General features: G+C 37.2%; 2 protein-coding genes and 1 non-coding gene across 4 annotated transcripts; 2 read left to right on the top strand and 1 right to left on the bottom strand.

Moving 5' to 3' along the window:
* Nucleotides 1–981: 981 nt before the first annotated feature.
* On the bottom strand, nt 982–3109 carry stip1 (stress-induced phosphoprotein 1). Its single transcript, XM_055194696.2, has one exon. The coding sequence runs from the start codon at nt 3044–3046 to the stop codon at nt 1421–1423; it is 1626 nt and encodes a 541-aa protein (XP_055050671.2). The 5' UTR covers nt 3047–3109; the 3' UTR covers nt 982–1420.
* A 646-nt stretch (nt 3110–3755) lies between these two features.
* Nucleotides 3756–15060, top strand: kri1 (KRI1 homolog). Of its 2 annotated transcripts, XM_055194688.2 has the most exons (19): nt 3758–3985; nt 4393–4469; nt 4550–4655; nt 4750–4852; nt 4950–5007; nt 6447–6496; nt 6609–6702; nt 6808–6885; nt 7018–7124; nt 7211–7343; nt 7430–7525; nt 7620–7790; nt 11040–11118; nt 11198–11310; nt 11664–11835; nt 13334–13464; nt 13912–13976; nt 14061–14156; nt 14368–15060. In XM_055194688.2, exons 1-19 carry the CDS (start codon nt 3910–3912, stop codon nt 14852–14854), a joined length of 2292 nt encoding a protein of 763 aa, XP_055050663.2. In that variant the 5' UTR covers nt 3758–3909; the 3' UTR covers nt 14855–15060. The 2 variants fall into 2 exon arrangements, with proteins under 2 accessions (XP_055050664.2, XP_055050663.2); XM_055194689.2 differs by lacking the exons at nt 13912–13976; nt 14061–14156; nt 14368–15060 and adding an exon at nt 13541–13900 and having other exon boundaries at nt 3756–3985.
* Nucleotides 13559–13657, top strand: LOC129436987 (Z30 small nucleolar RNA). The gene has a single exon (XR_008642044.1). It is a non-coding gene; the product is annotated as a Z30 small nucleolar RNA (small nucleolar RNA).
* Nucleotides 15061–15241: the final 181 nt, after the last annotated feature.

Here is a 15241-nt window from a genome sequence, read left to right as displayed (position 1 = left end):
AAGTACAAAATGCATATATATGCTTAATCTGTGCATGTAGTTTATTAGTTTAAGTAACATTTAATTCATATGCATATATTTTTTTTATTAATTTGTGATGAATAATGTTTGAGAAATGCCACAACGTGAAAACTCTGGTGAAGGACAACACCAAAACACAAAGATATTGTACCACAAAACACCAATAAAATGTGATAAAATTACAGCGGTGGACACTACTTAAGTATTTGTACTTTCTACATAAAAGTACATTTTCAGGTATTCGTATTTTATCAGTGTTTTACTTTGGAAAACATACATTCCAAAGCATATTATCATATTTTTTACTCCACTACATTTCATAATTTCAAGTTTTTGGTTTATATTTAATATTTAAGTACATCTAGTATTTGTTTTACTTTTACTTAAGTAAAAAGTACTTTCTTAAGTAAAAGTACACAATTTTTATGTAATTAGGTATTAAATCAATTTTAATATGCAATAAAAAAGGAATACACAATATGATTCTATGCTTTAGAATGTAGTGAACATTTTTTAGTAAAGTAAATTTTTTCCCAAAGACAAACACTCTGATAAAGTAAGTAGTGTCCGCCTCTGTAAAATTATTAGTAAGAGCAGCCATAAAAAAGACTTGTTTTTGTTTATACTAATTTATGGTGCTCAAATTTATTAGATTTGATTAGTTTTTAATAGAATTACATCCTGGGGACATAAATAGGCCTGAATTCTGGGAAATACCATGCATAGAAGATATATATATATATATATATATATATATATATATATATATATATATATATATATGTGTGTGTGTGTGTGTGTCAGATTGTTAATAATCTGCTGCCATCTAGCGGTCAAAACTACAATGTTACGGTGCAATGTGGGCGAACAATTGCAAAGCTTTTATGCAAACATCAAATTATTAAGTCATCATTTTTTTAAATCGTCGATAAAACTGAATAAAAAAAAACTGTAAACATGTTTTTATTTTTTTATTGATCCAGAAATTTATTGAACATTTCAATCACAATCAGTTTTTATGTTGCTAGCTATAAACGTAAGCTTTCAATTGAAGAGCATTATATAGTAGCAGAATGCATTTATATTTAGAGACAAACTTCTTGAAGCTAATCGTCACAGCACAACTTTCCCATTCCACCAAAACAGACCAAAAACCCAAATGGGTAACTATATAAAATGATAAAAACTTCAGATTGGCAATTCTTTATTCAAAGCCTCTTAAATGTTGAAATAATATTCAGTGGAATTAAAGCTGCCAAATAATGATTGTTTTTATATATTATATAGTTATACCAGACATTGAGTATAAGTATGTTAAAGTTAATAAAGCAAGTTATCCATGAGAATGCCGCCTCTGTAGTCTTCTGTTGTGCCTTTCTTCTGGTTTTGCTTTCTGTGATCATCGTATGGCTATTAGCCCAACATCAATCAATTTCTGAATTTTCTGAGCGATGACTGGGTTCTTCAGATGATCGCTGAGGGCATGTGGGTCTTTCTGCATCTGCTCCAAGATCATGCGCATAGCGGGGTCACTCATGATCTGCTGCACCTCTGGGTCGGCCATAGCCCTCTGTTTCACATCCTCAGGACTGTCAATACGCATAGCCTGGCTCACCATACAACGCTGCAGACCCTCCGTGGCTTCCTTTGAGTTAGAGTCAAGCTCAAGTGCTTTCTGATAGACATCCATAGCTTTTGAAAAGTCCTTCATTGCCTCCAGCGCCGCCCCCTTGCGTGTGTAACCTTTTATGAAGTTGGGGTCGAGTTTAATGCACTCCTCGCAATCCTTGAGGGCCAGCTGGAATTCTAATAGTTTGGTGTAGCAGGCAGCTCGGTTGCTGAAGAGCTTGGCATCGTACGGATTTCTTTTGATGGCCTCCGAGTAATGCTTCATTGCCAACGGATAGTCGCCCTTCTGGAAGGCCTCATTGCCCTTGTTTTTCTCTTCTAGTGCCAGATCTGGATTGATGTAGGCTTGTTTCTCTTGTTCTTTCAAAATCTTCTCTGCCTGTTGGCATTTCTTCAGAACATCAGGTGTGCGATGCTCTGTAAGGCTCTTATTGAAGAACTGGACAGCCTCTTTATACTTCTCTTCCTTAAAGTATGAGTTACCAATCCTGGCATACGCCTTAGCAATTTGTCTGTAGTCTTCCCGATTCTCTCTGCCCACCTCAATAGCCTTGTCGCAAAGTTTTCTGCACTGATCAAACTCCCCTTTCTCGAAAAACACAGCTGCTTGGTTTGATAGATAGGCCATGTTGGTTGGATCATGCTTTAGAGCCTCTTCATAATGTTTCAAAGCAGTTGTAAAATCCTTCTTCTTATATGCAGCGTTTCCCAGTTCCTTCTCCATCAAGGCCTTTTTCTTGTTTTCAGGGAGGTCTTCCTCTTTGGGAGGGGGCGGAGCTGTCTCTTTAGGTTTTGGTGGAGGGGACGGAGTTGGTTCCTCTTCATCCATGCCAGACAAGTCCAGACCCAACAGTACTGAGAGAGTGGTCATGACCCTGGGGTCGTGCAGTTTCGTGCCAAGCTCGGCAGGCTTGTTCCTGAGCTGCTCCAGCAGCTCCCTGTAGCTGGGGTCAGAAAGCAGCTTCTGGGTTCGAGGATCAGCCTCCAGCTTCTCATACAAGTTAGGAATAGAAAATGGGTTCATCACCTTTCTCTCTGCTAACCGTGCTTCCATATTCTGAAGTCCCTCCTTGAGCTGCTGATTAGATGGCTCCTGGCGTAACCCTTCCTGATATGTTGCTTTGGCATCTTCAAGTTGTCCAAGAAACTCCAAAGCAGCGGCTTTTCTTGAGTATCCCTTCCCCCAGTCCGGCTTGAGTTTTATGGTTTGGCAGGCATCTTTCAGGGCATTGTCATAATCGCCCTTTTTAGCATAAGCAGCGGAGCGGTTGCTGAAAAGCACATGATTGGAAGGGTCTAATGTCAGGGCCTTTGTGTAGCACTGAATCGCTTCATCAACATTTCCTAAACTCAGCGCCTTGTTGCCCTGATCTTTCAGCTGCGATGCGTTCTCCATAGCGCGTGTATGAGGTTCCAGAAGCTACTAGAAAGGAAGTAACGTTAGTTGCGTCTTCTTCTTCTTTGGTGTTTATTGGCGGTTGGTAAACCAACTAGGAGGTGCATTACCGCCACCAACTGGACTGGAGGATGAAACAGGGTACACGCTTATGAGATACGTGAAATAAAAAAGAAAAAAATCCGAAAATCTATATACTTTGTTTCTTCTATAAATTTAATGACGTAAAGTTAGTCATATATTTTCTTTTCCCCTACAATACCTGCTATAGAAAAGTCTTTGTGATCAACATTCTTTAATGACTGAATTAACTGACATCTGTATTGTATTTTCTACAGTGAAGCAGAACATGTTCAACAGTTTCTTGTTGACTAAATCAATACATTTCCAAGTTGGGTGTTTAACGTTAGTTGCGCCTTTTTTTTTTTTATTAATTCCAAGAACATTGCATACATACAAGAGGATTACAATGTGCTTGTTTAACATTCAACATAACTATGGATCAAATAAAAATAAAAAATAAATAAATTAACGTCAACATGGGGATATTCTATAATAATTCAATAAAAGGAAAAAGTTTCAAAAATGTATATATTCGCTTTTTTATATATTTTTTAGACTTTTAATAGTTTCAAAATAATTTCTTAATTCCATTCTAAATAAAATGCGGTTGGGTTTATTGTTTAGTTGCGCCTTCTTCTTCGTCGTCGTTTGAACCTCGAACTCTGTGACGTATTGGGTTCATAGGTCACGTGCCCATGCTGCTCTGTAGCGTAGCGGAACATGAGTGGCGTGAGTTTTTGATTTTTTCGAGGTGATAATCTGATCGCAGATCGAAAGATAGTTTATAAATGTAAACGATCATGGCGGATCTTAAGATCAACAAGAAGTTCGCAGAGAAATATGAGAAATATCGGCAGAAGGAGGAACTGCAGAGATGTGAGTGATCATCATACTCGTGCTACAAATACAAACACAAACTCAAATATTAATAATTTGCTTTTAAAAATCTCTACTGTGTACAGCGATAAATTTAACGGATGCTTCTGCATAACATTAAAGTTAATGTTAATGCTTTACTTTCCAAAGTACCATAATGAAAGCTGCTTACCATTAAAACTATTGAGAAATCGCTTTATGTTGTGTGTTTTGTGGGCTTATTCCAGTAGGATTTTGTTATTGGTTCTCATCAGTCAGATAGCATCCCACCAGTAGAGACCAACACAGAAACCAGTATAAGTTCTGTTAAAACCAATACAATTCCAATATAACCATTAAACCCATTAGACTTTCTGTACAGATCATTTCATAAAGTCTTTAAATGTGATTATTTTTTATGTTCCCAGTAAAGGACCGATATGGGGACCAGGATGAGCCGAATTCATCAGACTCCTCTGATTCTGACACAGATGAGAGTGAAGTGGTAATCGATTTTTACCTGCATTGAACTTTTTTGTCACCAATGTCTCGTGTATAACAATTGTCCTGTAAACAATTGTCTAGGAGCTGGACCCAAAATTAGACAGGGATTTCTACAGAACCCTCTCGCTGCTGAAGAAGAAAGATCCCAAGATCTATCAAACAGATGCCAAGTTCTACTCTGTGGAGTGTATGTGATGTACTTATTTTTATATGGCTTAACAAATGTATAACATACAGCACTGTTATAATTTAATTATATACAATTATTTTTATTTAAAAAGCCTCAGAATCAGGCGACGAAGAAAAGCCGTCCACTTCGAAGAAGTCCGAGAAGCCCATGTTCTTGAAGGACTATGAGCGGAAAGTCATCCTGGAGAGAGGAGGGTAAGAAACTGCGGTCACATTTACGTAGAAATGTCAATATTTGACTTCTATATTTTTACTTTGTGTTTATAATACGATTTAATGTTGTTTATTTTAGAAAATATGATGATGAGGAGGATGACAGTGATGAAGAAATCTCCAATAAGATGCAAGAGGTAATCTAAATGTTACATCTTTAATGTGCTCTGTTAAAGTCAGCGTGATATTAAGTGCATCCCATATCACATATTTGTGCACTTTTCTATGTATTTTTGTAATATAAATAGTGTGCACATTAGAAATTTCCAAAAAAGAAAGGAAGTGCACTTTAATTACCCGGATGATGCACTTAAACCCCTATTCACACAGTACTTTGGTCCCAAAAAAAATTCAGTAAAATTGAAGAGGCTTCTGTATGAACCAAATGTCCCATGATTGTTCTGGGATCACTCCCGTAAAGAGTAACATTGCCGTAACATTCACGCAAAGCATTCTGTGTGAACAAGAGGCAAAAACTTGTAAATGAACCAAAAACCAATTAATCCCGGCCAACCCTCGGATGCATTTCCGTGAATTTTTCGTAATCCTTGTGTGAAAAGGGCTTTATTTACCCAAATAAATGAAGTGTGTAACGCTGGACACTTTATGCATTCAGCGGTTGCAGTTTTGCTTATGTCACGAAAGAACGGTGAGACTATGAGATAGGACTGCATAACGATTAATCACGATTAATCTATAGGAGAATAAAAGTTTTTGTTTACATCATATATGTGTGTGAACTGTGTATAATAACTTTGTATAGATAAATACACACACATGCATGTATATACTTAAGAAATGTTTACATGTGAATATACATTTGTATATTTATGTATAACTTGTATATAAACACTAGGGCTGGGCATAGATTAATCTAGATTAATCTCATACAAAATAAAAGTAATCTTTTGCATAATATATGAGTTTGGGATGTGTGTAAATATTATGTATATTAAATATTATGTATATTTAAACACACACACACACAAAAAAATTTTTCTTAAATACATACATGAATGTGTGTGCATTTATATATACATAATAATTATACACAGCACAAACTCATATGGTATGCAAAAAAAAAACCCTTTTGTTTTGTATGAGATTAATCTATGCCCAGCACTAATAAATACTTAATATATAAAAAATTCTTAATTTTACATGCATGTGTGGATATTTATATTTATATACATAATTATTATACACAGTTCACACACACATATGATGTAAACAAAAACGTTTATTCTGCTATAGATTAATTGCAATTAATTGTTACGCAACCCTACTGTGAGATACCATGAAAGTAAAGTTCACCTGCGGAGACGATTATACTTCAGTATAAGCAAAACACAATGACAAACTTTTTTTTTTTTTAATTGATCTTTGACTTGATCTTTCCCTTGTCTGGGAATCCGCACATACTTCCGGTGAGTAAAAAACAATTCATACACTATTCGAGTAAATACATAGTGCATAGATTTAAGTGCACAGTGTGTCGTATGTTTATTGATTAAAATACTTTCTGCTTTGTATCACGTAACAGAAACTACATGCAATAAATGTATTTGTGTTACAGAGGGCAGCATCTCCCACCTACATCCAGGAACAGAAGGATTTAAAGGAGAGGTGGGAATTTTAGTCTATTCATATATGCCATAGCTTACAGTACATATTTATCACTGAGCTAAGTTGTTATTAAGGATACTGTATGTTTTACTTGCTTTTTCTCTTCTGGCAGCTTCCGAAAGTTTCTTCATGACAGCGATGAGGAGGGCAGCAGCGATAAAGATGAAGAGCTGCTGACACGAAGAACCAAAACACAAGAGGAGAAGGTTCAGAGATTGAGGCGGCCCTAACTATAAATGTGTAGAATTAAATCGATGATAACTGAGGAATGGCATTTCTAATCTTTTATCTTTGTGCTTTTCTTACGTAAGGACAGAGAAGAGGCCGACTATGTGGAATGGCTGAAGGGTCAAGCAGAGCTGGAGGTGGAGGAGGATGTTAAGGACATGGTCAGTGTTTTGGTCTGGATATTGGACATAAGACAGCCATTAGGGAATCGAATCGTAAAATATTTGTAATTTGACCAAAAAGTGCTATTTTCTGATTGGCTGTTGCCCTGCCTGATGTCATTATCAATTCAGAAATACCTGCGAGACTACTGGAACAACCCTGGGCTGGATGAAAAAGAGTCTTTCTTGCGAGACTACGTGCTCAACAAAGGCTACTTGGAGGAAGATGACGAAGAGAGGTGGCGATTTGTTTTCTTCCTCTCATGTTTATACTGACAATATAAGATGTCTCAATCATCCATAAGTGTATCTCAATCATTTTTAGGATCCCCACCTATGATGAGGTGGTGCAGGATGATGTGGATGACTCCGAGGGGGAAGGAGAGTCTTTTCTGCAGAAACAGGAGGACTTCGAGAGGCACTACAACTTTCGCTTTGAGGAACCTGATGCTGGAAAGGTGAGATGAAAGATGGATTTGATTTTGAGGTTTATTTTCTGTGCATGTGAGCGTACGTGTGATTTCCCCCAACTGTTCCTAAACAGGTCAAGACGTATCCTCGCAATATTGCCACGTCTGTACGAAGCAAAGACGACAGGAGAAAGATAAAAAGAGAAGAGGTGAAAGAAAGGAAGAAAAAGGTAAATTAAGACTTTAGTTTAATTAAGAAATAATTGTATTGGGAAAAACCAAAAAATCTGGTTCATGTTACTTTGTAAACATGACATCTTGTAGGAGAAGGAACAGAAACAGCAGCAGTTGAAGGAACTGAAGAATCTGAAGCGTGCTGAGATCATGAGCAAACTGAAGAAACTTCAGGAGCTGACCGGAAATAAGCAGTTGACCTTCAATGAGATCGACCTGGAGGGAGACTTTGACCCCCAAACGCACGACCAGATCATGCAAGTGAGTCTAAAGCTTAAAAGATCCAAATAAGGCCATTTTTACATCTAGGAGCATAAACCATTGTCAATTATTTTTACATGTTGAAATACTTAAAGCGATACTCCAGCCAAATATATCAAAATAACCCCAAAATTACTCACCTTCAAGCAATCCTATATACATATATTCTTTCAGACGAGCACATTTGGAGTTATTTTAGTAAATGTCCTTGCTTATCCAAGCTTATAATGGGATACAACAGGGATCAGATACAACTTTTGACTTTGAAGCCCAAGGAAGTGCATCCATCCTTCACAGAAGTAGTCCACATGGCTATAAGGGGTAAATAAAGGTCTTTTGTGGGTAATCTATGTGGGTGATTCTCACGAAAACTTGGTTTTAAAAATGTCAAGCATGAAAATGTAAAAATTGCTTAAATTTACTTTATTTCACACCAGACATTGAAAAACAAAGTCAGGAGTAAATGTGAAAATTAATTTAAAAACATTTAATTATCAATAAAAACTTTTTTTAAAATAATTTAAAAAATTTGTCCTAAAAAATCTCATTAACGCAACAGTCAGAAAACATCAACACTGACATATTTTCAAAATGACATGACAAACCTGAAAGAACATAATTTGGAGATTCTGCACATGCATTTAAAATCAAAGTATTATGCTTCTAATAATTAAATTAACATTTAATAAGCATCTGTTGCGGTAATGATAATCAAAATGTCGTGTAAGCATTCTGACAAGACAATATTTCAAATTAACTTTAATAAAAATGATGTTACCTGGTAGCCATCTTGAAGTAACTGGTCCATGTGCTTGGCCACTCAAAATCAAACTTTATTAAAATTCTGTATGTGTGCTTAAACTGTTCTCAAAAAGTGTTGCGGAGGATGAGAACATCAGGCATGGACACATCATTTTCCTAATTTTTCTTCATTATTATACATGAATATTCAGTAAATATTTTTTCTGTTATCTAAAGTAGTCTAGCAAAACATCCATTTATTTTTTTTCTTAATATTTGTGTGTTAATTTGATTAAATCACAACATAACGCATGTTCAAACACAGCCGGACACATTGCGGTAATGAGAATTTCAGCAGAAAATGAGATGAAATTTCCAATTATAAATTCTTATGTTGAAATCACACATTGTGCAAGGTAGAACACAGTATTGTGTTAATTCTGATGCTTTTTAATGTTACTATATTACACATTTTAAAGCTAAAATCATTAGTGCCGTGGTGTTTCAATGGTTTCGTGAGAATCACCCACGCGATATTGTAAGAAAAATATCCATATTTTAAACGTTATAAACTATAATAACTAGCTTTCGGTAATGATGCCCTATTGGACTCATGCTCTTCATGAGAGTCACTGCGAAACGTACAAATGGCAACAAACGATCACGTTACCGGAAGCTAGTTATTACAGTCTATAAAATTTGAAATATGGATATTTTTCTTACAAATTGGCATCGATTACCTGCAGAAGACTGTTATTAACCCCTTGAAGCCGTGTGGATTACCTCTGTGAAGAATGAATGCACATTTATTGGGGGTTAAAAGTCAGAAGCTGTTCATTGATCCCTGTTTTCTACTGTTATAAAGTTTGGAAAAGAAAGGACATTTACTTAAATAACTCCAAGTCCAAATGTGCTTGTTTGAAAGATGATGGACATGTATCTCGTTTTGCTTAAGGGTGAATAAAAATCATGGGGTCATTTTGTTAGTTGGCTGGAGTATCCCTTTAAAGGCAGGGTGTGCGATTTTCAAGAAACACTTTGGAGAAGGGAGTCGGGCCGAATACTAGGGTGGCTGCGGTGACAGAGTTTTCCCACCAGTTAATCAGTGCATGACAAACCCGGCGATAACGGTATCACCGTGTGGGGGGGGCTTATAAATGCGCATGTGATCTAACCATTGAGAGGCCGAAGCACCGGTAATCACCGTTTCACCGACTATAGCGACAATCCTATCGAGTACCAAAACACACTTGTACTAACTACTGGCTTGCGTATATGTGGGGTAGGGCTGTCACTTTTGTGAAAAAATCATTTTCGATTTTTAATATATAAGTGTTCATTAAATCGATTGTAAAATCGATTTTCCATGTCTAAAAAAGACGTTTCCATTTAACGCCAAATAACAGACAAATGTAAAGAGAGCGCCTGAAACGCACAAGTCAGCAATATTTCTTATTCATTGTCATTAAGTTTCATGCAGAATAAAAAACAGCAACAGTAGTGCAACATTCTCTAAAAGAGTGGACTGCTGCCATAAATGAAAAACATTACTGCAGGTTCAACCGGCTGCTTTTATGATTTAGGCAATTCAAAATTTATTTTAAATAATGATTCGATCCATTTCAAACAACTGTTCAAAAATGAAACTTTAAATAGACTTACTTGAAGTTGAGAACATGCTGTGTATTTTATTAAACGTAACCGACACTTAGGCGGCACTAGGCAGGCATAATGAAATGCGCAAAAAGACTAGGGCCATTACAAATTATTGGTGAGGAAAACAAGTCGATCAACATTTTAGGGGTCAAGAGCAGAGCGCTTTTCATTCACTATGTCCATCTGTTGAGAAGACGCACTCCGACCGCACTGATGTCCCAGGGAAACTCGGGTACTTCGTTGCCAGCTGCGTATTTCGTACTGCCAATCTTCCATCTCAAAAGCGGGTTGCTGTCAGCTCGCAAGGGTGGCTCCTTGTCATAACTCATCATCTCCTGTAAGGTCACAATTTCGACGCTGTCTCATGTTGCACAGGTTTATTGACGTTGTCCTCCATTTTCTTTGCAAAACACTAGATGCAGCGATTGAAAGCGTGAAACTATAGGTGCGTAAAAGTGCTGGGTATTTTCTGTCTAGCTTTCGCACACCTACTGCACTTTCGGAATTCTTTATTTTCTTTTTCTGCTTGTTTGTGAGTTTTGTTACTCTATATTTTTAACTGTTTAATTTTTTTCAAATTAATAGTGTACATATTTGGTTAAAATCGATTGCCTATTTTCGTTTTCGAAACGTTTTTTGGTTGGTCCGATCGATTGTGCAATCGATTTTCGAACGAAAAGTGACAGCCCTAGTGTGGGGCGAGTATATCAAATGAAGGTCCAGATTATATTGGGGTAGGGGCGTGTTTGTTTAGGTGATTTCAAATGTCAACATTGGCTTTCAGAGATCGTGCACCCCGCCTTTAAATATGTAAACAGCCACATATGTAACCACTTTGATTCTCATGTGCAAAAATTCTTTAGCGATGAATACTATGAAGAGAACGAGGATGAGAAACCACAGTTTGACGATGATGATGATGACGATGAAGGTAAGTGAGGTAACAGACTGTCTATTGGTCAGTCATGCTTCAATAAGGTTCATGTGATTTGTTTGCTTTTATAATATAGGTAAGTGGAACTGGGACACGTGGATGGGTAAGGAGGAGGAAGAGGGTGGCGAAGAGGAAGATTACAATGCGGAGGCATACTATGAGCCCAACTGTGAAGATCCAAATTTTATAGTAAGACTTTATCAATCATTTTTGAGTCTGTTTTACTTATAACACTGCATCGCAAGCACAAAAACCTGTGACTTATTGACATTTTGCAAGAACATCACCTAATACGCTCCCACTGCAACTCAGTGGCGAATAGCAATGGGGGGCATCCGTGTTATGACTGGTCAGGTCGCCTGTCAATCAAACTCCTAGCGAAGGGTCAGTTGCAACAAAACCCTCCTTAAATTTCATCATGTTTAATGTGGCCAAAAAGTTCATATGCGTGCAAAAGGTATATTTATTTACATATTTAATTCTGTCAAGTTCATCCACACATTGGACAAATAATTTATACGGTTTATGCTCTAAATTGACAGATGGATGCCGACTATGACCCCAGTGAACAGCCAGTGTCTAAGAAGAAGAGAAAGAAGGAGAGAGAGGAGAAGAAAAAGAAGAGCAAAGATGATGCTCCCCTCATGGGAAAGAAAAGGAAAAAGTCTCATTTTGCAGAGATATTGAACAAAAACAAGCCGGTTTTTGATCCAAGTAGGTGTAGAGCCTTTTGTTTAAAGTGATAGGTCATAAGACTTGTGTGGGACAGAAGACACTATTCCTCGGTTTCACAGACATGGTTTAAGGCTAGTCCTAGACTAAGACATGTTTAAACTGTCTCAACTGAAGTCTTGAAGGAATGGTCTACTCATTTTCAATATTAGAGTATGTTGTTACCTTAACTAAGAATTGTTGATACATCCCTCTATCATCTGTGTGCGTGCACGTAAGCGCTGGAGCGCGCTGCGACGCTTCGATAGCATTTAGCTTAGCCCCATTTATTCAATGGTACCATTTAGAGATAAAGTTAGAAGTGACCAAACACATCAACGTTTTTCCTATTTAAGACGAGTAGTTATACGAGCAAGTTTGGTGGTACAAAATAAAACATAGCGCTTTTCTAAGCGGATTTAAAAGAGGAACTATATTTTATGGCGTAATAGCACTTTTGGTAGTACTTCGACTCGGCGCAGTAACACCCTCCCTCTCCCATATGAGAGTGAGAAGGGGAGCGGACTTTTCAGGCGAGTCGAAGTGCTCCCAAAAGTGCTATTACGCCATAAAATATAGTTCCTCTTTTAAATCCGCTTAGAAAAACGCTACATTTTATTTTGTAGCACCAAACTTGCTCGTATAACTACTCGTCTTAAATAGGAAAAACGTTGATGTGTTTGGTCACTTCTAACTTTATCTCTAAATGGAACCATTGAATGAATGGGGCTAAGCTAAATGCTATCAAAGCGTCGCGGCGCGCTCCGGCGCTTGCGTGCGCGCACACAGATGATGGAGGGATGTATAAACGGTTCTTGGTTAGGGTGATAACATGTTTTGATGTTGAAAATGAGTAGACTATTCCTTTAAGATATGCCAGTGCCATTGATTTGTCTCAGGATACACACCAGTAACGTCTTTTTCTAAGGCATATTTATAAAAGATGCTTAAACATCTTAAAGTCGCAATGTAATTTAAATGAAAAATTGTTTTGGAATATTGTGGTATTATTTACAAATGACTTATATGTGAGCTTTATTATTTTAAAAAAAATGCATGTGCCCTCATAATCTTTAATCAAAACCGCAAATCTCCTCCACACCTCAAAACGATCTCTCTTTACTTCTAGTCATATGGTATGGCAGGTGGGCGGGGTCCGGTAGAAGATTAGCAATTAGCATCACGACCCAACATCGATTATCCAATCAGATCTCGATAGACAAATTCAAATCCAGCCCTGCCTTATTTCATTTCAGATGCCGGTTTCACTCGGATATACGTCACCACGTGGAAAATAAGGCAATCGCTACTTCCGTTTCATGGCGACTTTAATTTAACTAAGGCGTAGTCCCTCCTGGCTTTAGCTAAGCCTTGTCTGTGAAACCAGGACTATGTTAGGCATTACAAATCTGATATCTTACACAATCAAAAAGCTTATGGTTACTTTTAAAATCTGATTACTTGTTTAATCGAACTATACTTTGTATCATTGTGTTTCCAGTGGAGAAGACATTCGAGCAGTACTTGGATGAGTATTATAAGCTGGATTATGAAGACATCATTGATGACTTGCCATGCAGGTTTCGTTACAGAGAGGTTGTGCCCAATGACTTCGGCCTGAGCACCGATGAGGTCAGAAACTACACGCAGCATTCATTCACACACGGATATGAATTGCTTAATGCTATGAGTTATTATGTTGATATAGATGAAGGATGCATCAACTCTGTGCTGATGAGCTGTGATTGTGTCTGACCTGGTATTGCTGTTTCTCCGGGAACATCTCTGACCAGGGTCTGAGGACAGTAATCTTCTCTCTGAGCAGATTCGCATTGCTATAACCCCCCTCCCCAATACCTCATTAGGAATAAATATCATATATTTGGACTAGCATCCATCTGTGTCTATTGTAACTTCCACACCAAGCAAACCAAAAAAATTTGTATGGCAAAGCACCGTTCATATTTTCTTTCGGCATGTAAACATTATGCATTCATTTTTCTAAGAGTATGTTATTATTAATACCCTAAAAATCCTTTGGCCATGTTTGCTGGTTCTCACCCAAATTTCTTTCCATAGATTCTGAATGCAGAAGAAAGAGAGCTAAACAGCTGGTGCTCATTGAAAAAGACATGCATGTATAGGTAAGTTACTTTTTGTGTCTTTTTGTGATGCATATGAAATTAAAAGTTTGAATGATTAGGATTGTTTTTTTCCTGTGTTGCCAGGTCGGAAAAAGATGAACTCTGTGATGTCAAGAACTTCCAGATCAAAGCACAGAATGTCAGAAGAAAAGAGGAAGTGTTTAAGTCGTTATATAATATGTAAGTGTAGCGTTTTCACATCATATTGATGAAAAACAAGCATCGCCTGCCCTACTGTGATAAACACATTTTTGCATCTCTTTAATACAGATCATTAGCTTTGTCCTAACCAGCTATGATAAAAGATTTGGTTTGTTGCTTGATTAAGATTTCTGTACCCAACGATCACATAGTATTTGTGTTCAGTGTATTTATCCTATTTATGACACAGGAATGAAGATGAGGAGATGCCGGGGGCCAAAGGGAAGATGGGTAAGAAGAGGAGGGATCGTGTAAAGCGGTCAGAAGAGAAGAAAAATCCGACAGAGCAGAAATCTGAAACCGGTCCAGCAGATGCCGTTGACCAAACAGGCCAGGACCGTAAAGATATCACCGCCATGGATGATGAAGAGGAAGAGCAGTTCCTAGTACCTAAGAACAAGAAAGTGAAAGTGGAAGAGAGTCCAGCAACACCCAATGAAATGGCGCCACATGAAAAGACTGAAAAACCTAAATTGTCCAAAAAGACACACAGGCGCCCACATGGACGCCTGCTGACAAGGTCCTCGATGGTGACGATGGGCGGCCGCGAGTTTAGTAGACAGAGACTCAAAGCCTATGGGTTGAATCCAAAGAGGCTTCACTTCAGAGAGCTGTACAGACAGAAGCGTAAAGAACGAGAAAAAAAGGCAAATCGAGAGAAAAAGAGCAAACAGTGATACTGAAATGAATATCATTTGCTCTCTTCCTCGAAATATGAATTGGCTTTGTCATTTTGAAAATTCTTCACGAGGGACCAATAACAATGGAGAAATTGTTTAAGACTTGTTCCTTGACACAGTTTTTTAAAGTTTATATTCAGATTCAGAATTTAATGTTTTATCTATTACTCAAAGTGAAAATTAAAATGAGACAATTCTTCATATTTCCAGTGTTTATCTTTTGTGTGCATTGTTTTTTATGTAGTGTCATGTTTAAAATAGTTGGGAAATCTGTTAAATTGATCCCCATTTTGAAAATTAATTTTAATTTATTGGTAAACATTGCTGTTTAAATACACAAAAATTTGAAAATCTTTAATAACGACGCTACAGTCTTTACTTTAT

The sequence above is a fragment of the Misgurnus anguillicaudatus genome, chromosome 19, assembly GCF_027580225.2.
Source record: "Misgurnus anguillicaudatus chromosome 19, ASM2758022v2, whole genome shotgun sequence".
Classification (NCBI taxonomy): domain Eukaryota; kingdom Metazoa; phylum Chordata; class Actinopteri; order Cypriniformes; family Cobitidae; genus Misgurnus; species Misgurnus anguillicaudatus.
This window is presented reverse-complemented; position numbering and strand designations above follow the sequence as displayed.